Source organism: Rhinoraja longicauda, chromosome 1, assembly GCF_053455715.1.
Source record: "Rhinoraja longicauda isolate Sanriku21f chromosome 1, sRhiLon1.1, whole genome shotgun sequence".
Taxonomy (NCBI): Eukaryota; Metazoa; Chordata; class Chondrichthyes; order Rajiformes; family Arhynchobatidae; genus Rhinoraja; species Rhinoraja longicauda.
In genome coordinates this window covers 13,500,392-13,527,498 of record NC_135953.1, presented here as the reverse complement: position 1 = coordinate 13,527,498, position 27,107 = coordinate 13,500,392, and the positions used below count along the sequence as shown (strand labels likewise).

Below are 27,107 nucleotides of genomic sequence, written 5' to 3'. Positions count from 1 at the left end.
CCTCTTTCCACACTATCACTCTATGACTGACATCTATTATAAACCTACTGACTCCCACAACTATCTAGACTAACCTTCTTCCCTGCCTCCTGCAAAGACCCCTACTCCCAAATCCTCTGTCTACGCCACATCTGCACCCAAGATGAGGTGTTCCATACCAGGACATCCGAGATGTCCTAATTCTGTAAGATGTTCCTCCCTTCCATCATAGATGAGACCCTTACACATGTCTTATCAGTACCCTGCAGCTCCGCTCTTGCTCCCCCTCCCCCCCGTCGCAACAGAGACAATGTCCCCCTCGTCCTTACATTTCACCCCATCAGCCATTGCATACAACACACAATCTTCTGACATTTTTGCCACCTCCAACGGGATCCCACCACTGGTCACATCTCCCATCTCCACCCCTATCCGCTTTCCGCAGAGACCGTTCCCTCTGCAACTCCCTGGTTAACTCATCCCTTCCGATCCAAACCACCCCCTTCCCAGGTATCTTCCCCACCAACCGCAGGAGAATCAACACCTGTCCCACCTCCTCCCTCGACTCTGTCCAGGGACCCTAATAGTCCTTTCAGGTAAGGCAGAGGTTCACCTGCAACTCCTCCAACCTCATCTACTGTATCGGAGGTAGACACAAAATGCTGGAGTAACTCAGTGGGTCAAGCAGCATCTCGGGAGAGAAGGTGTGGACTCTCACATCGGCGAGACCAAACGTAGACTGGGCAATCGTTTCGCTGAACATCTTCACGCAGTCCATCTGGGCCTACCTGATCTCCCAGTTGTCAAACACTTTAACTCCCCTTCCCATTCCCACACTGACCTTTCTGACCAGGGCCTCCTCCATTGTCAGAGTGAGGTCAAACGCAAATAAACTTCATATTTCGCTTGGGCAGCTTACAACCCAGCAGTTTAGTATTGATTTCTCTAACTTCAAGTAACTCTTGCATCCCCCCTCTCACCATCCCTCCCCCACCCCAAACATTGTACCAGTTTCACTGTCGTCCTGGTGAATTTCATTGTCTGAAACTAGCCCACAGCTAACAATGGCCTGTTTCCTTTATCATTATTACTTTTTTGCATATCTTTCATTCATTTGTTCTATATCACCATTTCCCTTTCCTCGACTCTCAGTCGAAAGAAGGGTGTTGACCCGAAATGTCACCTATTCCTTTTCTCCACAGATGCTGTGTGACCGGCTGAGTATTTGGGTCTATCTATCATTTTTCCTTTCATTTCTTCCCACATTTTAATTTGCCTTATTTCACCACTGACACATCACTGATCTGTAGTCTACAAATAAATAGGATTAGTTAGCTAGCTTAGTTAGCTACACGTGGATTTTAAAAGTGACTGGGATTTTTTAATCAAAGTGAATAAAGATATATATTTTGTTTTGCTCTCATTTATTGCCAATATAGTTTGTGCAAAAAAAATATCCAGGTAGGTCATTGATTGATTTGTTTTTTTTAATCAGTTAAAATGAAAACAATGTAAGACATATTTATGAAGTCACATGCCAACTAGTTAGTGAAAACTTTAGCTAGAATTAATTGAAACATAATTAGTTACTTGAACTTCATTTGAACTTTCAATTGTCACATCTGGTATTATTTCAAGATAATTGCCACTTCCGTCCTAAAATATCTCTTATCATCAGTGTGAACTTTGCTAAGAGATTTATGTCTTCAATTTCGATACATTGTATTACGATACTTCATGGATCAATACATTCAGTAGAAAAACAACAGGTGTTCAAAATAGTTTGAAGGCTTGACAGGCAGAATGGGATACATGAGAGAAAGTTGTGCTTGTTGGATTGATACAAATAGACGTGTCATTGGCTAAATATTGTTTCTCTGTTGTAATTAATTTCAGTAATAGGACGTGGATGTTGCTGGAAAGGCTGGCATTTATTCTCCACCCTTGAATGCTTCCTGAATGAAAAGACTTGCAGGATTATTTCAGTGGGCAACGCAGAATTAATCACATTAGTTGGTTTGGAATCGCATGCATGCCAAACTGGGAAGGCACACTTGGCTTATCATTACATATTTTATAGATAATAGACAATAGACAATAGAAAATAGGTGCAGGAGAAGGCCATTCAATGTGATCATGGCTGATCATTCTCAATCAGTACCCCTTTCCTGCCTTCTCCCCATACCCCCTGACTCCGCTATCCTTAAGAGCTCTATCTAGCTCTCTCTTGAATGTATTCAGAGAATTGGCCTCCACTGCCCTCTGAGGCAGAGAATTCCACAGATTCACAACTCTCTGACTAAAAAAGTTTTTCCTCATCTCTGTTCTAAATGGCCTACCCCTTATTCTTAAACTGTGGCCCCTGGTTCTGGACTCCCCCAACATTCGGAACATGTTTCCTGCCTCTAACGTGTCCAACCCCTTAATAATTTTATACGTTTCGATAAGATCCCCTCTCATCCTTCTAAATTCCAGTGTATACAAACCTAGTCGCTCCAGTCTTTCAACATATGACAGTCCCGCCATTCCGGGAATTAACCTAATAAACCTACGCTGCACGTCCTCAATAGCAAGAATATCCTTCCTCAAATTTGGAGACCAAAACTGCACACAGTACTCCAGGTGCGGTCTCACTAGGGCCCTGTACAACTGCAGAAGGACCTCTTTGCTCCTATACTCAACTCCTCTTGTTATGAATGCCAACATTCCATTGGCTTTCTTCACTGCCTGCTGTACCTGCATGCTTCCTTTCAGTGACTGATGTACTAAGACGCCCAGATCACGTTGTACGTCCCCTTTTCCTAACTTGACACCATTCTTAAGATGGCGGCGCTGCCCTAGCAGCTGCGGCTTACCTGCGGTCCGTTTGTCTCTGTCTTTTGTTGTTTTTTTGTCTTAATTGTAGTTGTGATGTCGTGTTTTCGTATTTGTGTATTATGTGTGTGTGTGGGGGGGAGGGGGGGAACTGTAAAATTGTAGATTTGTCCCTTCCGAACGGAGACCCGACCTTTGTGTTCTGGGTCGGGTCTCCGTTCCTGCTGCGGCCTACCATCGGCCCAACTCCTGGAGCTGGCGGCCTCCAGGGCTCTGGTTCGCAGAGCCCGCGGACCGGACTTACCATCAGCGGAACCGGCCGTCCTCGGAGGCTGCGGGAGCGGCTGCGACTCGTCTTCGGCTCGGGCCGCGTGGATGCCGACATCGGGAGCTCCGGCAGCGGCAGCGGCAGCGTCTTCTCCCGCCCCGGATCGCGGGGCTTTGGTCGGCCCGCTGCGGATATTTAACCGTCCGGCCCGGCCTGAAATAGGCCGCGGGATCTTTCTCTGCTCGGCGGGGGCTTCAATGTCGGGAGCCACGACCGCCCCGACGTGCAGCAACAGCGGCAGCGACAGCGTGTTTGACCGCCCCGGATCGCGGGGCTTGGGCCTGCCTGCTGCGGACCCTTCACCGTCCGGCGCGGCCTGCAACGTGGCAACGACATCAGCCTGGCCGCGGGAGAGGACAGCAGGGGAAGGGAAAAGACATTCTGGCCTTCCATCACAGTGAGGAGCGGACTGGAGGAGACTCACTGTGATGGATGTTTCCTTTTTTTTGTGTTGGTTGGGGTTGTGTAATTTGTTTGTTTTACTGCTTTTAATATTGGACTGTGGGTGACTACATTTCGTCCAAAAAACTTGTTTTTTGGATGACAAATAAAGATATCTTGATTCAGATAATAATCTGCCTTCCTATTCTTACCATCAAAGTGGATAACCTCACACTTATCTACATTAAACTGCATCTGCCATGTATCCGCCCACTCACACAACCTGTCCAAGTCACCCTGCAACCTCATAGCATCTTCCTCACAGTTCACACTACCACCTAGCTTTGTATCATCGACAAATTTGCTAATGGTACTTTTAACCCCTTCATCCAAGTCATTGATGTATATTGTAAATAGCTGCGGTCCCAACACCGAGCCTTGCGGTACTCCACTAGTCCCTGCCTGCCATTCTGAAAGGGACCCATTTATCCCCACTCTTTGCTTTCTGTCTGTCAACCAACTTTCTATCCATGTCAGTACCCTACCTCCAATACCATGTGCTCTAATTTTGCCCACCAATCTCCTATGTGGGACCTTGTCGAAGGCTTTCTGAAAGTCGAGGTACACCACATCCACCGGCTCTCCCCTGTCAATTTTCCTAGTTACATCCTCAAAAAATTCCAGTAGATTAGTGAAGCACGATTTCACCTTCGTAAATCCATGCTGACTCGGAACGATCCTGTCACTGCGATCCAAATGCTCCGCAATTTCGTCTTTTATAATTGACTCCAGCATCTTCCCCACCACTGATGTCAGACTAACTAGTCTATAATTTCCCGTTTTCTCTCTCCCTCCTTTCTTGAAAAGTGGGATAACATTAGCTACCCTCCAATCCACAGGAACTGACCCGGAATCTATAGAACATTGGAAAATAATCACTAATGCGTCCACAATTTCTAGAGCCACCTCCTTAAGCACCATGGGATGCAGACCATCAGGCCCTGGGGATTTATCAGCCTTGAGTCCCATCAATCTACCCAAAACTTTTTCCTGCCTAATGTGGATTTCCTCCAGTTCCTCTGTCACTCTAGGATCTCTGGCCACTAGAACATCTGGGAGATTGTTTGTATCCTCCTTAGTGAAGACAGATCCAAAGTACCGGTTCAACTCGTCTGCCATTTCCTTGTTCCCCATAATAAATTCCCCTGCTACTGTCTTCAAGGGACCCACATTTGCCTTGACTATTTTTTTCGTCTTCACATACCTAAAAAAGCTTTTACTATCCTCCTTTATATTATTGACTAGTTTACCCTCGTACCTCATCTTTTCTCCCCGTATTGCCTTTTTAGTTATCTTCTGTTGCTCTTTGAAAGAGTCCCAATCCTCTGGCTTCCCACTCTTCTTTGCTATGTTATACTTCTTCCCTTTTATTTTTATGCTGTCCTTGACTTCCCTTGTCAGCCACGGGTGCCTCTTCTCCCCTTAGAATCTTTTCTCCTCTTTGGGATAAATTGATCCTGCAACTTCTGCATTATTCCCAGGAATACTTGCCATTGCTGTTCCACAGTCTTCCCTGCTAGTGCCTCCTTCCAGCAATTTTGGACAGCTCCTGCCTCATGCCTCTGTAATCCCGTTTGCTATACTGTAATACTGACACCTCCGATTTTCCCTTCTCCCTCTCAATTTGTAGAGTAAAACTTATCATATTGTGGTCACTGCCTCCTAATGGCTCTTTTACCTCAAGTCCCCTTATCAGGTCAGGTTCATTACATAACACTAAATCCAGAATTGCCTTCTCCCTGGTAGGCTCCAGTACAAGCTGTTCTAAGAATCCATCTCGGAGGCACTCCACAAACTCTCTTTCCTGGGGTCCATTACCAACCTGATTTTCCCAGTCTACCTGCATGTTGAAATCTCCCATGACCACCGTAGCATTACATTTGCGACATGCCAATTTTAGCTCCTGATTCAACTTGCACCCAATGCCGAGGCTACTGTTTGGGGGCCTGTAGATGACTCCCATTAGGGTCTTTTTACCCTTACAATTCCTCATCTCTATCCATACTGATTCTACATCTCCTGATTCTATGTCACTCCTTGCAAGGGAGTGAATATCATTCCTTACCAACAGAGCTACCCCGCCCCCTCTCCCCACCTGCCTGTTTTTTCTGTACGTTGTATACCCCTGAATATTCATCTCCCAGCCCTGGTCCTCTTGCAGCCATGTCTCAGTGATTCCCACAACATCATACTTGCCAATGTCTAACTGAGCCTCAAGCTCATCCACTTTATTTTTTATACTTCGCGCATTTAAATACAACACTTTAACTTCGGTATTAACCTCCCCTCTCACACCGGTCACAATTGGCCCTGACCTTACTCTCTTATCCTATCTAGAACTTCCCTTCCCATTCATTCGAGAGTCCTTTGCATTTTCTCCTGTATTCGCTTCCCCTTTAACTCCATCTCCATATTCCCAGTTTGTCAACCCCTCCCCCCCAATACTTAGTTTAAAGCCACACTTGTAGCACTAGCAAAACTGCCTGCCAGAATGTTGGTCCCCCTGCTGTTAAGGTGTAACCCGTCCCTTTTGTACAGGTCTCCCCTACCCCAGAAGATATCCCAGTGGTCCAGAAATCTAAATCCCTGCTCCCTGCACCAGCCCCTCAGCCATACATTCAAATCCCTGATCTCTCTGTTCCTGCCCTCACCAGCACGAGGTACAGGTAGCAGTCCAGAGATAACCACCTTCGACGTCCTACTTCTCAGTATGCTGTCCTTGTCTTGTTGCTTTCTCTTCGACTTTCGAGTTTTCCCCTCACCTTTATCCTCTCCCCACTATTTAAATTTAAGTTTTACATGTGAGACCTATACAAGACTTTAGTGAGCAGGCATGTGAATTTTCCGCGGATTTCCGCGTTTTTAAATGTCATTTTCAGCGCTTTTTGCATGATTTCTGCGTTTTTCACTTTGCCAAATAAACGGAGAAATCGGATTTTTAAAAAAACGATGTACAGACTTGTAATGAACACTAGGGTTCCGCTAGAGGTCGCTAGGGGTTCCGTGAGAAATTCCCCACGCATTGGAAGACTCCTCGAAAATGTGGCACCTAGGCTGGGCAAGGCAGCCAATCTCGACCTCGTCCGGACTTCCACGGCCGATCGATGGGTTGAATTTGCAACCTGTGGCCGGGGCTCTGGAACTCCAGCCCAGCTGGAGCCAGCAAATCTATCCCCTTAGCTGACTTCCTTGGCCTGCTGGATAAACAGCAAAGCTCTGGAACCAAAAGTGCCAGAAAATCAGTGGTGGAACTGTAATGAGTAAATATTAAATTAAATGCAAGATTATATAACTAAATTAATTAAGACAGGGTTAAAATATAAAACACAGCAGAAAAGCCAATTACCACCTTTATGGGCTGATTATCAATTGATGTGCAAATTTACTTACATTTTATTAGTGTACAGTGGCATATTCACATTATTTTGTAATGTCTGTTTTTACTTTGCAATGCACTAAAAGAGGTGTGAAACTGGTAATTTTGTGTGTACATTTTCAATTTTTTCCCTATTTTTTGACCTCCATTGTGCACCTCGTGAAGCACTCAGCTCTTTTCCTCTTTTTTTTTTTTTGACGTCACTCACATGCCTGAGTGAGGCAGCACCTGGAATATTGTGGGTAGTTCTGGTTACCATACTCTAGGAAGGATGCAAGTGTGTTATAGAGGATACAGTTCACAAGTATGTGGTCCAGACTGGAGGGTTTGAAATATAAGAAGAAACTGGTAAGGCTGGGACTGTTTTCCCTGGAGTGAAGGCTGTGCTGACCTTAAAAGAGGTTTATAAAATCATGATGCTCATTAATACGTTAGATGGGCGCATTTTCTCCTTGGAAAGAGGAGTCTAAAAGTACAGTTGTATAAGGTGAGGGGGAAAAGATTTAAAAGGGATCTGAAGAGCAATGTTTTCACACACAGGGTAGCGTTCATATGGAACACGTTGCCAGAGGAGGTGGTAGAGGAGGTGAAGAGAGAAAGAAGAAAGGTAGGGAACAATGGGGTGGAACAGGGTGGGAAAGAGTGACAAGAAGGTGAGAGGGATGATGGGAGCTTGAGGGAAGCTATGAGGGAGTATGTTGGTAGCCTGATTGTCATACTATTGAAAGTTGTGATTAAAACTTTGATTAATTCATATTTTTTTAATTCACATTCCTTACGGAAGTCAATTCTGAATAAGAAACTGCACAATATGTGATTTTAAAAAATATTCATATTTTGGAATTCCTACACAAGTATGGTCCATTGGCAAGAAAATATTTAACATTTGCTTTGAAGCATTGTAATATAATCCATTATATTGTAATCTACATTTAATTCATGAGTTCTGTTAATTGTTTTAAATAATAACTTTCTATCCATCACTGAATTGAAATTATTACAATGTGTTCATTCTTACGTAATTATGCTTTGAAAGTGCAAGAATTGCAATTATATCAAGGAATCAGCAGAAAAGAAGTTGGAGAAGATGGGCGATCCAGTCTACAGCTACGGAAAGGAGAAATTTGGAGGGAAGGAACAACTCAGCAGGAAAGATAGGCCTTCTCCCCCCAAGTCCTGTCGTCTCCAGGAAATCCAACGACTTGTTAAAGAAAGAAGAGGCCTGAGGAAGTTGTGGTAAAAAGCAACAGCAGAAGAAAGGGAGGGCATCAACCTCCTTCAAGAGGACCTAAAACAGAAGCTCTCGAAGCTGCGCAGAGCGAATTTAAGGAAACGACGCAAAAAGAAGAAAAAAGCAAGAACTGACTTCTACAAAGATCCCTTTAAGTTTGTGAAAGGCATTTTCACAAAAGAGAAATGTAGATCCCTGAAAGCGTCAAAAAAGGTGGTTGAAGGACACATCAGAATGATCCACACTGATGAGCTAAAAGATGAACTGATACTTGTCCCTACTGACATCCCACCAATTTCACCCCCACAACATCAATTTGACACAAGCACTCCCAAGCTGAGTGAGGTGAAAAAGGCAGTGAAGAAGGCAAAACGGCATCTGCACCAGGCCCTAACGGTGTTCCGTATTGTGTTCACAAGAATGCCCCAGATGTTCTGAAATTCCTCTGGAGGAACATGAGGGTTGCATGGGAAAAGCAAGTTATCCCCAAAGCCTGGCGAAGAGCTTTTCTAACCCTCACCCCAGAACCTGAAGCAATGGTTCGGAGAAGACCCTGCTTGTCACGTGTGGCGGCGCCTAACGGCTGCAGCTCGCTGGCAGTCTGTTTGTCCTTTGTCCTTTTTTTGTTTATGTGTTGGTGTTGGGGTGTTTTATTTTTGGTTGTGTATGTGTGGGGGGGTGGGGGAAATCTTTCTTTTTTTTAGGTCTCTTCCTCGGGGCGAGGCTTGGCCGCGGGGCCTTCCATCGCCCGGTGCGGCTCGGCCAAGGGACTGAACAGTGCCCGGTGCGGCTCGGCCATGGGACTGAACAGTGCCCGGTGCGGCTCGGCCGCAGGGCCTTCCATCGCCCGGCGCGGCTCGGCCGCGGGACTGAATAGTGCCCGGTGCGGCTCGGCCGCGGGGCCTTCCATCGCCCGGTGCGGCGCGGCCACGGGACTGAACAGCGCCCCGTGCGGCCGCGGGGCCTTCCATCGCCCGGTGCGGAGCGGCCACGGGACTGAACAGCGCCCGGCGCGGCTCGGCCGCGGGACATTACAGCGCCCGGTGCGGCTCGGCCGCGTGAACTTTCCATCTCCTTGCGGGGGCTGTACGGGTCGGTCGCCTCGGTAGGGGTCGAGTTGTCTGTACATCGGAGGGGCATGGGGAAGAGAGAGGGGAAGTTTTTGGCCTCCATCACAGTGAGGGGGTGTTTGGAGTCACTGTGATGGATGTATGTGTTGGGGTTGTGTCATGTGTTTTCTGTACTGCTGGCTAAGTAATCTCGTTCGGAACGAATGACAAATAAAGCTATTTTGGAATTTGGATTTGGATTTTGGAAGCCTGGCGAAGAGCTTTTCTAACCCTCACCCCAGAACCTGAAGCAATGGTTCGGAGAAGACCCTGCTTGCTACCTTTGCATCACTAAGGCACATTTTAACAGGATGCACTATGAGCCTCGCACATGGGCATTTCACTTGGCGGCATAACCAAGTTCCCAGACAGCTGGCATCAATCGTTGAACAGAGGCGGACCACCACAAATGCTTCCCCATAAACATAGGCCAGAAATGTCCACTTCACACCATTTGTACCACAGGCCGACCTCCAGGGCACCAGATAACATCAAAGGATGCAAGCATTCTGCAGCCTGCTCGGGATTGGAAAATTGACGTGGACTTGGAAAGAAAGGTTGTGTTTCCCCCAGACATTGTGGCTACAACACTCCGGCCAGACATGGTCCTGTGGTCCACCACTGCCAAGCTGGCATACGTTGTGGAATTGACAGTACCATGGGAAGATGGTGTTGAAGAATCTTAAGAGAGGAACAAGACCAAGTACTCTGAACTGGCAACTGAAGCTGCCCAGCATGGCTGGAAGACCAAGATTTTCCCTGTAGAAGTGGGATGCAGGGGATTCGTTGCTACATCTACGAACAGTTGAAAGACTGGAACGACTGGGCTTGTGTACTCAGGAATTTAGAAGGATGAGCGGGGATCTTATAGAAACATATAAATTTATTAAGGGATTGGACACGCTAGAGGCAGGAAACATGTTCCTGATGTTGGGGGAGTCCCAAACCAGGGGCCACAGTTTAAGAATAAGGGGTAGACCATTTAGAACGGAGATGAGGAGAAAAACCTTTTTCACTCAGAGTTGTGAAGCTGTGGATGGCAGGCAGTGGAGGCCAATTCCCTGGATGCTTTCAAGAGAGAGTGCTCTTAATGATAGCGGAGTCAAGGGATATGGGGAGAAGGCAGGAACGGGGTACTGATTGTGGATGATCAGCCATGATCATGGTGAATGGCGGTGCTGGCTCGAAGGGGCGAATGGCCTCCTCCTGCACCTATTGTCTATTGTCAGTCGATTGAAGAAAATGGGGGTGAGGGGTCGCTCCCTCCAACAAGCAATTAAGTCCTTGTCAAATGCCGAAGAAAAAAGCAACAATTGGCTTTGGATTAAGAGGAGGGACAACAACTGGGCTGCAAGGTAAAGACTGGAGGGTATGGAACAGAGGGGGGTGTACCTGGGATGCCAGGTATCACCGTTGAGCCCTCTGGAGACGTGGGCTTATCAATGAAACGTCAAAGAAGGAGGGTGTCCTCCTGATGACGTACCTACCCTTCCTTTCACCACTCAAATCCCATTGCCAACATCAAGAGTGCCGACTTACCACAGGGATTGAAACATCAAGTCCTATTAGCTCTACTTTTCATTTATTATTAGGAAATAAAAATGTTAGATTGACTAAAGCACAGCAACTGCAGAATAAAAAAAGAATAAATAGCATGGAACTGGGCAGTGAAGGTTCGCAATCAGTACTGCGGTACCAGAAGGAAAGAGACTGTGAATTTATGACTATTTATCTATGAGGATAAATAGGAGCTTTTATCTATGAGACAAAGGGTGGGCTGAGGTGTGGTCAAGGCTGAGGGGAGATTTCATAGAGATATACACATTTTTGAGGAGCGTAGAGAGTAGAGGTCGGGAGAGCAGCAGCAAGGAGGACTGTTGGCTGAAAGTAAGTAAGTGTGAATTGCAGGTAAAAGTCCTTTTAAAAAAGAGCGCCAAAGGGACGCTAGCAGTCATTCAGTAAAGGTCGGGAGAGCAGCAGCAGCAGCAGCAAGGAATACCGTTAGCTGAAAGTAAGTAAATGTGAATTGCAGGTAAAAGTCCGTTTTTGAGGATGTAACCAGGAAAATTGACAGGGGAGAGCCGGTGGATGTAGTGTACCTTGACTTTCAGAAAGCCTTCGACAAGGTCCCACATAGGAGATTAGTGGGCAGAATTAAAGCACATGGTATTGGGGGTAGGGTACTGACATGGATAGAAAATTGGTTGGCAGACAGAAAGCAAAGAGTGGGGATAAATGGGTCCCTTTCAGAATGGCAGGCAGTGACTAGTGGGGTACCACAAGGCTCGGTGCTGGGACTGCAGCTATTTACAATATACATTAATTACTTGGATGAGGGGATTAAAAGTACCATTAGCAAATTTGCAGATGATACAAAGCTGGGTGGCAGTGTGAACTGTGAGGAAGATGCTATGAGGTTGCAGGGTGACTTGGACAGGTTGTGTGAGTGGGCGGATGCATGGCAGATGCAGTTTAATGTGGATAAGTATGAGGTTATCCACTTTGGTGGTAAGAATAGGAAGGCAGATTATTATCTGAATGGTGTCAAATTAGGAAAAGGGTATATACAATGAGATCTGGGTGTCCTAGTGCATCAGTCACTGAAAGGAAGCATGTAGGTACAGCAGGCAGTGAAGAAAGCCAATGGAATGTTGGCCTTCATAACAAGAGGAGTTGAGTATAGGAGCAAAGAGGTCCTTCTGCAGTTGTACAGGGCCCTAGCGAGACCACATCTTGAGTATTGTGTGCAGTTTTGGTCTCCAAATTTGAGGAAGGATATTCTTGCTATTGAGGGCATGCAGTGTAGGTTTACTAGGTTAATTCTCAGAATGGCGGGACTGTCATATGTTGAAAGACTGGAGCGACTAGGCCTGTATGCACTGGAATTTAGAAGGATGACAGGGGATCTTATCGAAGCATATAAGATTATTAAGGGGTTGGACACGTTAGATGCAGGAAACATGTTCCCAATGTTGGGGGAGTCCAGAACTAGGGGCCACAGTTTAAGAATAAGGAGTAGGCCATTTAGAACGGAGATGAGGAAAAACTTTTTCAGTCAGAGAGTTGTAAATCTGTGGAATTCTCTGCCTCAGACGGCAGTGGAGGCTAATTATCTGAATGCATTCAAGAGAGAGCCAGATAGAGCTCTTAAGGATAGCGGAGTGGGGAGAAGGCAGGAACGGGGTACTGATTGAGAATGATCAGCCACAATCACATTGAATGGTGGTGCTGGCTCGAAGGGCCGAATGGCCTACTCCTGCACCTATTGTCTATTGTCTAAAACATTTCTCCATACAGAGGTATTAAAAACTAGGGCATTGGCTTGGGGTAAAGGAGAAGCTGCTTGGAGGTCATCTGAGGAAAAGTTTTTTTTTCACCCAGATTCATTTTTCATTGCCTGACTGGATGATGGAAGTAGGTACTTTAAAAATATTTACCGTTTCAGGATGAGCACTTGAATTGCCAAGACATGGAAGGCTGTTTACCAGGTCTAGGAAATGGAATTAGTGTGGATGGGTAATTGATGCTCAGCATAGACTAGGACAGAAGGGTCTGTTTCTTTGCTGTCTTACTCTTTGACACTAAAGGGAATCTTCCTTGAAGATTACTTTGTCCAATTTCTGTAGACACGGGAGACTGAAAGTTCTGGAATCTGGAGCAGCAAATAATCTGCCTGAGGAACTCAGCTGGTCAAGTGGCATCCGTGGGTAGAAACAAATGTTTGATGTTTTGCTTTGGCCGAAGAAGTGAGTTTGTAGAAGTGTGTGGACCCGAAATGTTGTTTATCCAATTCTCTCCACGGATGTTGCCTGACCTGCTGAGTTCTTCCAGCACTTTTGTGATTTGCTCACAATTTTGTTTTTAGTCAAGATTCTAGCATCTGCAATCTTTGGTTTCCATTATCTTATCATCATTTGTCTATCTTACATGTGTAACCTTGACACCATAGGCTTTGAATTTTTCTCTGTTTTGAATAATGCAGACTGAGGCAATAGTAACATCAACTGTCTATTAGGAATGACTAAAATCCACAAGCAAAAGTAGAAAAATCCAAGCCCCCTCAGAGCCTGGAGTCACAAGGAACTGCAGATACTGGAATCTTGAGCAAAACACACAGTGCTGTAGGACCCAGCAGGGGGGCAGAGAGGGTGGGGTCGCTCTGTTGGTGAGGAATGATATTCACTCCCTTGCAAGGGATGACATAGAATCAGAAGATGTAGAATCAGTATGGATAGAAATGAGGAATTGTAAGGGTAAAAAGACCACTGGGATCTCTTCTGCGGTAGGGGTGACCTGTACAAAAGGGACGGATTACACCTTAACAGCAGGGGGACCAACATTCTGGCAGGTAGGTTTGCTAGTGCTACAAGTGTGGCTTTAAACTAAGTAGTGGGGGGGAGGGGTTGACAAACTGGGAATATGGAGATGGAGTTAAAGGGGAAGCAAATACAGGAGAAATTGCAAAGGACTCTCGAATGAATGGGGAAGGAAGTTCTAGAAGGGATAAGAGAGTAAGGTCAGGGCCAATTGTGACCGGTGTGAGATGGGAGGTGAATACGGAAATTAAAGTGTTGTATTTAAATGCGCGAAGTATAATAAATAAAGTGGATGAGCTTGAGGCAAGTATGATGTTGTGGGAATCACTGAGACATGGCTACAAGAGGACCAGGGCTGGGAACTGAATATTCAGGGGTACACAACATATAGAAAAGACAGACAGGTGGGCAGATGGGGTGGGGTCGCTCTGTTGGTGAGGAATGATATTCACTCCCTTGCAAGGGATGACATGGAATCAGAAGATGTAGAATCAGTATGGATAGAAATGAGGAATTGTAAGGGTAAAAAGACCCTAAAGGGAGTTATATACAGGCCCCCAAACAGTAGCCTCGACATAGGGTGCAAGTTGAATGAGGATCTAAAATTAGCATGTCGCAAATGTAATGCTACGGTGGTTATGGGAGATTTCAACATGCAGGTAGACTGGGAAAATCAGGTTGGTAATGGACCCCAGGAAAGAGAGTTTGTGGAGTGTCTCCGAGATGGATTCTTAGAATAGCTTGTATTGGAGCCTACTAGGGAGAAGGCAATTCTGGATTTAGTGTTGTGTAATGAACCTGATCTGATAAGGGGACTCGAGGTAAAAAAGCCATTAGGATGCAGTGATCACAATATGATATGTTTTACTCTACAAATTGAGAGGGAGAAGGGAAAATCGGAGGTGTCAGTATTAGTATAGCAAAGCGGATTACAGAGGCATGAGGCAGGAGCTGGCCAGAATTGAATGGAAGGAGGCCCTAGCAGGGAAGGCGGTGGAACAGCAATGGCAAGTATTCCTGGGAATAATGCAGAAGTTGCAGGATCAATTTATCCCAAAGAGGAGGAAAGATTCCAAGGGGAGTAAGAGGCACCCATGGCTGACAAGGGAAGTCAAGGACAGCATAAAAATAAAAGAGCAGAAGTACAACAAAGCAAAGAAGAGTGGGAAGCCAGAGGATTGGGACTCTTTTAAAGAGCAACAGAAGATGACTAAGAAGGCAATACGGGGAGAAAATATGAGGTACGAGGGTAAACTAGCCAATAATATAAAGGACGATAGTAAAAGCTTTTTTAGGTATGTAAAGAGGAAAAAAATAGTCAAGGCAAATGTGGGTCCCTTGAAGACAGAAGCGGGGGAATTTATTATGGGGAACAAGGAAATGGCAGACGAGTTGAACCGGCACTTTGGATCTGTCTTCACTAAGGAAGATACAAACAATCTCCCAGATGTTCTAGTGGGTAGAGATCCTAGGGTGACGGAGGAACTGAAGGAAATCCACATTAGGCAGGAAATGGTGTTGGGTAGACTGATGGAACTGAAGGCTGTTAAATCCCCAGGGCCTCATGGTCTGCATCCCAGAGTACTTAAGGAGGTGGCGCTAGAAACTGTGGACGCATTGGTGATCATTTTCCAATGTTCTATAGATTCAGGATCATTTCCTGTGGATTGGAGGGTAGCTAATGTTGTCCCACTTTTTAAGAAAGGAGGGAGAGAGAAAACGGGAAATTATAGACCAGTTAGTCTGACATCAGTGGTGGGGAAAATGCTGGAGTCAGTTATAAAAGACGAAATTGCGGAGCGTTTGGATAGTAGTAACAGGATTGTTCCGAGTCAGCATGGATTTACGAAGGGGAAATCATGCTTGACTAATCTTCTGGAATTCTTTGAGGATGTAACTAGGAAAATTGACATGGGAGAGCTGGTGTACCTTGACTTTCAGAAAGCCTTTGACAAGGTTTCACATAGGAGATTAGTGGGCAAAATTAGTGCACATGGTATTGGAGGTAGGGTACTGACATGGATAGAAAATTGGTTGACAGACAGAAAGCAAAGAGTGGGGATAAATGGGTCCCTTTCTGAATGGCAGGCAGTAACTAGTGGGGTACCGCAAGGCTCGGTGCTGGGACCGCAGCTATTTACAATATACATTAATGACTTGGATGAAGGGATTAAAAGTACCATTAGCAAATTTGCAGATGATACAAAGCTGGGTGGTAGTGTGAACTGTGAGGAAGATGCTATGAGGTTGCAGGGTGACTTGGACAGGTTGTGTGAGTGGGCGGATGCATGGCAGATGCAGTTTAATGTGGATAAGTGTGAGGTTATCCACTTTGGTGGTAAGAATAGGAAGGCAGAGTATTATCTGAATGGTGTCAAGTTAGGAACAGGGGACGTACAACGAGATCTGGGTGTCCTAGTGCATCAGTCACTGAAAGGAAGCATGTAGGTACAGCAGGCAGTGAAGAAAGCCAATGGAATGTTGGCCTTCATAACAAGAGGAGATGAGTATAGGAGCAAACAGGTCCTTCTGCAGTTGTACAGGGCCCTAGTGAGACCACACCTGGAGTACTGTGTGCAGTTTTGGTCTCCAAATTTGAGGAAGGATATTCTTGCTATTGAGGGCGTGCAGCGTAGGTTTACTAGGTTAATTCCCGGAATGGCGGGACTGTCATATGTTGAAAGACTGGAGCGACTAGGCTTGTATACACTGGAATTTAGAAGAATGAGAGGGGATCTTATCGAAACATTTAATATTATTAAGGGGTTGGACACATTAGAGGCAGGAAACATGTTCCCAATGTTAGGGGAGTCCAGAACAAGGGGCCACAGTTTAAGAATAAGGGGTAGGCCATTTGGAACTGAGATGAGGATAAACTTTTTCAGTCAGAGAGTTGTGAATCTGTGGAATTCTCTGCCTCAGAAGGCAGTGGAGGCCAATTCTCTGAATGCATTCAAGAGAGAGCTAGATAGAGCTCTTAAGGATAGCGGAGTCAGGGGGTATGGGGAGAAGGCAGGAACGGGGTACTGCTTGAGAATGATCAACCATGATCACATTGAATGGCGGTGCTGGCTCGAAGGGCCGAATGGCCTCCTCCTGCACCTATTGTTTATTGTCTATTGACCCCAATTGGTCAGGCAGCATCTGTGGAGGGAATGGATAGGTGATGTTTTAGGTTGGGATCATTCTTCAGACTGATTGTGGTAGGGGGAGAACACAGGCGAGGGAGAGGTGGGAGTGGTTGAAAGCCTGCCAAGTGATAGGTGGACACCAGTGAGGAAGGGTTTGATTGGCAAATGGGTGAAGTAAGTGACAGAGGCTAAAGATGAAAAGGAGGTGAAAAGGGTGTTCGATAAGGAAGACAGACATTGAAATATTTGATTATCATGCAAATGGTGCTATTGTTATGTACAAAGAAAAATATTTGAAGAAAATTGGCCAATATTGTAACAATCATGGAGGGCAAATTTAGCCAATTATGCTGGGAGCGATTGAACTGCAGTTGTGCTGTCATTGCAATAATTCTGCAGCCTTGATAACAAAGTAAATGAGACCATTTGATAAGTGTATTTAAACATATTCGGAGAATTACAGAAATTTACAGCATTAAAGGAAGTCATTCAGTCCATTGTGTCCATGCCTGCCAAATATAGAGCCATTTACTTGCCTTGAAGGTTTTGACTGCACATAAGGGTTTCAGATTCCAGCTCTATTTCAGGCAATGTGTTCCATTCCACCACCACACTTCATGTAAAAAAAAATCCTCATCTCTATAAAAGGTTCTTTATCCTCCCATGTCTCAGTTTTGTACAGCTCAACCATATCTTCTTTGTTCCAAACAAAGCAACTGCATTTCAATCACTGCCTCATTACAATAATTCTACAGCCTTGATAATATTCTCATGCATCATCTTTGTACCTGTAGAATGATAAGTTCCCGTTCATAGTTAAATCTGAGATGAGTCTCTGATTTTCAAGTAAGAATAAATTAACCAAGGGAGGATGTAGATTGTTTCATCAACAAGTGGTGATTCTTGCAAGTCAGTTAATTTATCCTTGGAGGAAGGAGAGTTTCTCTAGATTGTTACAAACAAAAAGAAGGCAATCATGACTTCCTTATTTAAAATTCAAGGAGTCGACTGGTCTTTCTGTGCTTGACAGTATAATCTAATCCTTATTAGTCCCATAGATTCCGTTTCAGTTTCATTAGCTCAGGGTTAACGAGAGGATTTGACATTATCTTCCCAGTGCCTGCTGTTGACAGTTGAGTTCTGCATGTTTGCAAGGTTCATATATGGAACAATAGATAATGACGTGTCACAAAATAAGTAGTACAGTGCCTTCAATTGTCAACCGAGCAATATTTAAGTGATAAAGAGTAAGATGTTTGTTAATTGGTTGCTCTGACTATGAAAGAGGCGCTTTGATACAAATTTGAACGTGTAGTATGTTGTCGTTGATGGGAAGATCAAATGATTCCTTAAGTTAAAATTTCCGTATCTCGACTAAAATGCAAGACACAATGTTGTCTTATGTATTTTAGTCGAGAATGTATTATTCCACATATTTACAGCACACTCTCCCATATTTTTGCTTTGGATCACAATTGCTTTTCCAATACTTTTTTGCAGAATATTCATTGTCAATGGAATATTAAAAATCTGCAGAGACTGGAAATCTGAAATGAAAATATAACGCGACAAACACTCAGTAGGTTAACATTACAGGTCAAAGATTTTGTCAGAACTATTGAAGGGTCGTGAAATTGCCTGAAATGTTAACAATTCTTTCACACACAATTCCAAATTGCTGAGCATTTTGAGCATTTCTACTAATTTGATTTCTTATTTATTTTTCAAGTTATGAGAGTTCTACCCTGATTTGTAGTTAGTGAAATTGCTAGATTAGAACTACTGTCAAGATTCCATTACATTCAAATTCACAGGTTAGGTGGCATTAATTAATTGATTCAGCCAAAATGTTTTGGGTATTTAGAATCATTTCCATGATGGAGAACAAGGGGGTTCTGAGGCAAAAACACATTTTCCCTCTTAATTTTAACAGAAAATTCTAAATGTCCCTTGTGCCTGACTGTGAGCATCTGATCTCAGCCATCAAGTTTGATTTTCCATAAATGTTAAGCTGTTTGTCTCATGTTTACATGAAACAGAAAAGTAACTGCCATTTGTGATGGGCTGTTTGTGCAGCTGTCAATTGCAGAAAGAAGTGTTTGAAATGGAAAGCCTCATTAGAAGTGCACAGCTTGTAATGAAGAAATAAAATGTTGGGAAATTAATTTGTTTTTTAATTTCCCCCAAAGGTAACTACTCTTGTGAATACAAGTAGCAAGGGCCCATCAAGTAAAAAGAAAGGTCGCTCCAAGAAAGCACATGTATTGGCTGCTTCTGTGGAACAAGCAACACAAAACTTTCTGGAGAAAGGTGACCAGATTGCAAAAGAGAGCCAAGATCTGAAGGAAGAGCTACTGGTGGCTGTGGAAGATGTACGGAAACAAGGTTTGTATTTTTTGTAGAGGGAATGTTAATGGATTGTTTAATGGGATCGAGTTTGAAGAAGGTGGATACAAGATTGGAATGCTGACTTCAAATGCTTTCTTATGAACATTTTACGTAAGGGGACCTGTAAACACCTATAACATCCCTTCTCACATACCACCTATAACCCCCCTTCCCTCACATATCACCTATTACCCCCTCCCCCCACCACCTGTATCCTCTGTATAATGTTCTCCTCAAGTCTTGATCTTGACATGCCACCACGCATTACCTGTGAAATTCCAGCTGATTAGTTGAGTTTGCAGATATCAAGACACCAGTATGTAAATTTCCTTTGGAAATTGCGAAATATATTAACAATAGTAAATGCAACAAAATGATGGACCAGTGAAGCATATTTAGAAAAGCCACAGGTAATAACTGTTGTATTACAAAAACACAATCATGAGAATCCTCTGATTTATATGCTTCACTTATTAACAAACCTACAAACCTGTACGTCTTTGGAGTGTGGGAGGAAACCCGAGAAAACCCACGCCGGTCACGGGGAGAATGTCCAAACTCCGTACAGAGAAGAACATGTTGTACTCAGGATCACACCATGGTCCCAAGCACTGTAAGGCAGCAACTATACTGCTGTGCCACTGTGTCACCCATAAATTATTAGAATTTTAGTAAAGGTTAACAAAAATAGTTGAGGTTATTTAACACACAATTTATATCTGATTGATATCATTTAAGGTCATAATTGTTTTGATTTCAATGTTGTCTTCTGAATTTTTGTCAAATCTAGAAAAGAAAAGAAATTTGGAAAATAGAAATTTGAATTGAACAAAAAGATCTGAAAACACTTAGTTGGTTTGTCAAAATATGTGGACAGAGAAACCTTTTGGGACTGAATGAAGGGTCCCAAGCCTGAAATGTTAACTGTTTCTCTTTCCACAGATGTTGCCTGAGCTAATGTGCATTTCATGCAGTTTTTCTTACAATTAGAAAAGATTCTTGTGCGATAGTGGTGTGAAGAATGCAGATTATAGGAGATAAGGGTAGAGGAGGATTTTCAATATTCTGGTAACTAGATGTGCGTATGACTAAAAATTCTTAAGATTCAAGTCTTAAGGATGATGATATTGGGGGGAAAAATTACACTGAAATGGAACAAAACTACCATTTGTGTGATAAGTCACCATTAATAGGATGGACTGAGCAGAAAAGGTAACAATGTGTCGTTGCTTTTTGCCTTTCACTGTGCTGAAAGTACACTAATCTATCTTTTTGAGTGTTCATGAATACTTATGCATTGCATTAGTTGGGTAGTTAATGCATGCATTAATCTTGGCAAAACTGAAGTGCTGATCAAATGGATAGCTAACAAATGAGGAAAGATACAACCCAGCTTTATAAAGAACACAAATCTCCAATTTGAAATTTCCCAGTTGTGAATACAGACAAGCAAGATGGCGGCGCGCACGGACGCAGCGGCTCACAGCTCTCCCTTTCGGTGCGTTTTATGTGTGTTATCTGTGTTATGTCTGTTAGTCAAATTTAGTCAGGAAAATCAGGAAAATCAGGCAAATCCTACCTACAACCGAAAGGATCTTCTGTTCATAGGATTCCAGTGCAATCGGGACCTTGTGCGCGAATTTCCACACCCGCGAAATATACCGGAAGAGATAGCCAGGACACCGGGCGCTCCGTGGATAGTTGTCGGCACGAACAGGCGTCGCAGGCGGAGGAGAAACAGGAAGCAAAAGCGAGGATGCCGGTCCGGTATACTTGCCAAGCTAAAGAGACAGCCACACAAACCACCGCTACCCAGCATGTTTCTCACCAACGCCAGATCCATCATCAACAAAATGGACGAACTAAAACTACAGATATCAGCAAACAAACTCGTGGAGGACTGTTGCATTCTCTTAGTAACAGAGACATGGCTTCATCCACTTATCCCAGACGGAGCCATTGAGCTAGCCGGGCGTACAGCGTTTCGTTGGGACAGAAACATCGACTCCGGTAAGAGCAAGGGGGGGGGGTTATGCATTTACGTGCACAACAGCTGGTGCACTAACATCCAAATCATAGATAGCCACTGTTCTCCTGATCTGGAGTCCCTAACAGTTAAATGCAGGCCTTTTTACCTTCCTCGCGAATTTACAGGGGTTATAGTAACAGCAGTCTACATCCCACCGAATGCTAACGCTAGCACAGCTTTAGGCTACCTGCTCGGTGCAATAAACTCACAACAGAGCACATATCCAGAAGCAGCCCACATCATAGCCGGGGACTTCAACCATGCAGACCTAAAGTCAGTTCTCCCGAAACTTGAACAACACATAAGATGTGCTACCAGGGGGAAAAACACACTAGACAAGGTTTACTCAAATATTAAGAAGGGTTTCAGGTCAGCACCACTACCACACCTGGGGCAGTCAGATCACCTGTCCATATTCCTAACTCCAGCATACACCCCACTCAGGAGGAAAGCTCCAGTCACCATAAAGACTGTTAAGACATGGCCTGAAGGAGCTTCCTCGCAGCTGCAGGATTGCTTCGAAAGGACCAACTGGGATATTTTTGAGGATCATGACTTGGAGGAGTACACATCAACTGTACTTTGCTACATCAAAAACTGTGTTGACAATGTCACCGTCGACAAACGCATCCGGTTGTATCCCAATCAAAAACCCTGGATGACAAAGGATGTCAGGTCTCTCCTCAAGGACCGTAACACCGCCTTCAGGTCTAGTGATAGAGCTCTATACAGTGCTGCTAGAACCAACCTGAAGAGAGGCATCAAGGATGCCAAAGCGTCCTACAAGAGGAAGATTGAGGACCACTTTTCCAACAATGACCCACGGCGGGTATGGCAAGGCATCCAGCACATCACCAACTACAAGACCAGCAACCGCACGACTGCCGACGGCGACGCCTCGCTGGCAGAGGAACTTAACTGTTTCTTTGCTCGTTTCGAGGTGAAAGCTACAGTGGCAGACATAACACCCTCTCCAGCACCTGACAGCAACACCTTCATTGTGCAGGAGTATGATGTTAAGCGCGTGCTCAGAGCAGTGAATCCCAGGAAAGCTGCAGGCCCCGATGGTGTGACGGGCAGAGTGCTGAGGGAATGTGCAGACCAATTATCTGAGGTCTTCACAAAAATCTTCAACCTGTCCCTTTTAAAATCCACCATCCCTCCCTGCCTGAAGTCCGCCACAATCATCCCACTGCCGAAAAAGTCTGTCATCAGCGGTCTTAACGACTACCGTCCGGTAGCACTCACACCGGTCATCACAAAGTGCTTCGAGAGACTGGTCCTGCAGCACATCAAAGCCAGCCTCCCACCCACCTTCGACCCACACCAGTTTGCCTACAGAGCAAATAGGTCTACAGGGGATGCCATCGACACTGCTCTTCACACTGCACTGACCCACCTTGAACACCAGGGGAGCTATGTGAGGATGCTCTTCCTCGACTTCAGCTCTGCCTTTAACACGGTCATCCCGAGCAGACTGGTCACCAAACTTTCCGACCTTGGATTTTCCCAAACCATCTGCCAATGGATCAAGGACTTCCTGACCAACCGCCCCCAGACCGTCAAAATAGGCCCTCACCTCTCCTCCACCATTACACTGAGCACCGGCTCACCACAGGGCTGTGTGTTGAGCCCCATCCTTTACTCCCTCTACACACACGACTGCGCCCCCACCCATCCCACCAACACCATCATCAAGTTCGCGGATGACACGACTGTGGTTGGACTCATCTCAGAAGGAGATGAGACAGCCTATAGGGATGAAATCCAAAGGCTGGCAGCATGGTGTTCAGTGAACAATCTGGTCCTGAACTCCTCCAAAACAAAGGAACTTATAATTGACTTTAGAAAAACCAGTGGAGATTACGACCCACTCTACATCAATGGGGTCTGTGTGGAAAGGGTACCAACTTTCAGGTTCCTGGGTACGCACATCGCAGAGGATCTTACCTGGTCTACCAACACCATCACCACAGTAAAGAAGGCACAGCAGAGACTCCACTTCCTGAGGATCCTCAGGAAAACCAACCTGCAGGAGAAGCTCATGTTGTCCTTCTATCGCTGCTCCATCGAGAGTGTGCTGGCATACTGTATAACCACATGGTATGCCAGCTGCTCAGAAAAGGACAGGAAGGCCCTTCAGAGGGTCATCACGACGGCCCAGAAGATCATCGGCTGCTCACTGCCCTCCCTGGAGCACCTGTTCAGACTACGCTGCCTCAGTAGAGCAGGCAAAATAATAAAAGATCCATCCCACCCCGGCCACCGTCTGTTTGTTCATCTGCCCTCTGGTCGACGTTTCAGGTCGATCAAATCCCGAACAAACAGACTTAAGAACAGTTTTTACCCCAGGGCCATACGAGAACTGAACACTACCTTTGCACTAGGCAACACCGTTAAAAAATCTTGTACTTAATATAATTGTATTTAATTGTATTTATGTATTTATTTGTTTTTGCATTTATTGCATATATGTTTGTACGCACCGTCAGGATTGGCTATTTTTTAATTTCGTTGTACTCGTTGCAATGACAATAAATGAATATTATTATATATTATTATTTAATCAAAACACAAATTTCAAGAGGATTTATTCACAAAATGCTGGAGTAACTCAGCAGGTCAGGCAGCATCTCGGGAGAGAAGGAATGGGGGGGGGGAAGGAATGGGTTCAAGAGGAACTCAGTGGGTCAGGCAGCAGTTGTGGATTGAATGAATGGGCACATAAAGTGTCTGGTGTGTCAATTTATTTTATTACTTAGAATGGTACAGAGCTAAAATTGATGCAATAGAAAGCAAAAATTGTCTAAGGTTGGGACAAAGATCAGCTGGAAAGTTGAGCCGTGGCAGATGGAATTTAAATCAGTGGTGTGAGGTAATGCACTGTGAAAACTTGTCGAGTCATTCGAGTTTAAGTGTTATAAAAGGATGGAAACAGTTCCTTTGGCCTAGGTTCCCTACCTGAGCGGTCCCTTATGTCTACTTTTTGCCCACATTCCTCCAAACATTCCTGTCATGTACCTATACAAATGTCTTTTAAGCATTGTAATTGTACCCCTCTTTATAGCTTCCTCTGGCAGCTCTTTTCACATACTCCCCACCTTATGAGGGAAAGTTGTCCCTCGGGTTACCTTTAACTCTTTATCCTGTCCCCTAAAATGTGTGAACCCCAGTTTTAGACTCCCCTTCTCTATGCTAAAGACTGTGACCATTAACCCTTATGTACAACCCTTATGACTATATATACCTCTATAAGGCAAGTCTCCCTGCTCAAGGGAGAAAAGCCACAGCTAATCCAGTCTCTCTTCGTAAATCAAGCCAGCCCGTTCTGGAACTATACATGAATATTTTCTGCACCTTTTCCAGCTTAATGATATCCTTCCACAATTTGAGTATAAAATGTAGTGGATTTCATGCTGTTGATTTTTCTTCACTTTTTAAAGAGAGAAAAAAATGTGCATACAAAAATGTGTTACAGAAGAGACCCTTCTGTAACTTAGCAGTTCCAGGACTTTGTGTATATTTGTTCATAAGGTTAGTTTTTGTGAGAATTTATGTTAATATCTCAGCGATCGGAACTCCAAGTTTGGTCTCAACATATCTTGTGTTGTTGTAACTCTTGTACTCAATGCCCTGACTAATGAAAGCAGCATGCTACACTTTTACCACCACCTTGTCTACCTGTGTTCTACTTTAAGGGAAATGTGTACATGCCCAATTCAGTTCCTCTGTTCTGCGACACTCTCCTGGACCATTCCAATTACTGTGTAAGACATCTGGTTTAACTTACAAAAATGCACCTCTTTGGACTTGTCCCAATTAAATTTCTTATTTCCCAGTGATCTAGATGCTGTTATAATCTTAGATAATCTTCTTCACTGCCCACTATACCAACTATTTTGGTGTCATCCTCAAACTTGCAAACTTAAAGTCAAATTCTAGTGTAAACATAGTAATAGAGACAGGTAGTAGATGGACATATAGTACATATGGACAAATAGCGATTTCGGGTGCATTGATGCACAGAGGGACCTAAGAGTGCAATTCCATAGTTCTCTGAAAGTGGCATTACTGGTATTGGTATTGGTATTGCTATTGATTTATTATTATCATGTACCAAATACAGTGAAAAATTTGTTTGCATGCAATCCAATTAAGTCATTCGAAACATGAGTAAAATCAGGTCACACACATGTACAGGTGACTATTTGGGTTGGAACATTTCTTCTGACAGATTGCAATTAGAGGAGGTGAATGTGAACTTCTGTTTCACTGGAAGGACAACTGAATCCCTGGATGGAGGTGAGGGAGGAAGTATAGGTACAGGTGTTACATCTCCTGCAGTTGCAGGGGAAAATACCTAGGAATGGGATGGTTGGGTGGGAATGGATGAGTAAACCAATTAATTGTAGATGGAGCAGTCTCTGTGGAAGGTGGAAAGGATATGGGCATGGGAAGATGTGACTGATGGTGGTATCAGTCTGAAGAAGGATCCCAACCCAAAACATCACCTATCCATATTCTCCAGAGATGCTGCCTGATCTGCTGAGTTACTCCGGCACTTTGTGTCTTTTTTTGTAAACCAGCATCTGTAGTTCATTGTTACTAGAACACAAGTACATCGGGTAATGCAAAGAGAAAAACACCATTGTGTAGAATATTGTGTTACAGTCTCCCAGCAGTCGTCGTGGCTATCCTTCGAGGTCGAGGATGATGGTCTACGTTCCGATGTCAGAACGAAGACGCCTGTGTGTGTGTTTGTTTAACGTGCTCTTGATGTTGCACTCCAAGAAGCACACGGTCCTTCACAAATCAATCAACTAATTCCAATGGCAAGGGAACCAAGACGATTGGAGCTGATAGATCTGTGGCAGCCTTTATCTGCCTTTGCAGCCATTGAGTTCAAGATAACTTGGTCTGTCGTTGAGGTCTTGTAGGTTTGATTGTTCTTAGTCTGGACCCTCATCCTCGACCTTACCACCATGGGTGGCCCTACCAGAAGCTAGTGCTTCCGACGGCATCGCTCTCGGAATCATGGGGGCACGCAAGCCTCTTCACCACAACAAGGTGAACGATCCGAAGAGGCTCTCAGCAGTACAGGTGCAGAGAAGGTACGAGTAAAAATAAGTGCAAGGGATGCGATGAGGAAGGTTTGGAGAATGGGGCAACCCCTTTCTTATGAGTTTTGCTGTATGGTATCAGTGGAGAGGAAGCTATTCCTGAATTTGGTGGTAGATTGCCAGCTTTTGCATTTTCTGATTGACGAGAGGGTAAAAGAGGGAATATGTGCTTGTTGCAAGGCACTTGTTGCAACGTTAGGCAAACTGACATGGATCAAGGCTGTTGGGAAGCCTGGAGTGTATGTGCTATAACTAGCCTTTCAAAGCACTTCATCAGGGATAAGTGGACATGGCAATGAAAATGACATTTGGCATTTGGCTTTCTTCATTGGTTGAGGCTGAGAATGAGATGGGGCATAATGTTACAGCTGTAGACAACAGTTATTTGATTGCAATTGGGGTATTGTGTACAGTTCAGTACACTATTTTATTGAGGTAATAATTGAGAGAGAGAAGAAAAGATTTATCTGTTGCTTGAGTTGGGGGGGGGGGGTGTAATAGTAAGGAGATGGCGGGTGGTTTATTCCCATTGGGATGCAGGAGCCTGAGGAGTGACCTTACAGAGGTTTATAAAACTATGAGGAGCTTAGAAAAAGAAAGTCAATGTTTTTTCTCAAGGTAGGGAAGTTTAATAGGCTAGAAACAAGGAACTGCAGATGCTGGAACCAACTGTTAGATGATGTGGTAGAGCGAGTTGTAATTGCACAGAAAATAGTGGGCTATAGACATAGGGATACAGGCATAGAGGGACACAAGCTTAATGCTGTAGATAAGAGTTGGGTCATAGAGAGAGTCATAGAGTGATTCAGTGTGGAAACAGGCCCTTCGGCCCAACTTGCCCACAC

At 44.5% G+C, this 27,107-nt stretch overlaps 1 protein-coding gene across 5 annotated transcripts in view; it reads left to right on the top strand.

The window, feature by feature from the left end:
- Positions 1 to 27,107, top strand: part of ctnna2 (catenin (cadherin-associated protein), alpha 2) — a 1,150,825-nt gene that overhangs the window by 64,795 nt on the left and 1,058,923 nt on the right. For all 5 annotated transcript variants that reach the window (XM_078407736.1, XM_078407821.1, XM_078407459.1 and 2 more), the window contains one exon: positions 18,915 to 19,110. In XM_078407736.1, coding sequence (XP_078263862.1) covers positions 18,915 to 19,110 — 196 coding nt within the window. The remainder of the gene's footprint in view (positions 1 to 18,914; positions 19,111 to 27,107) is intronic.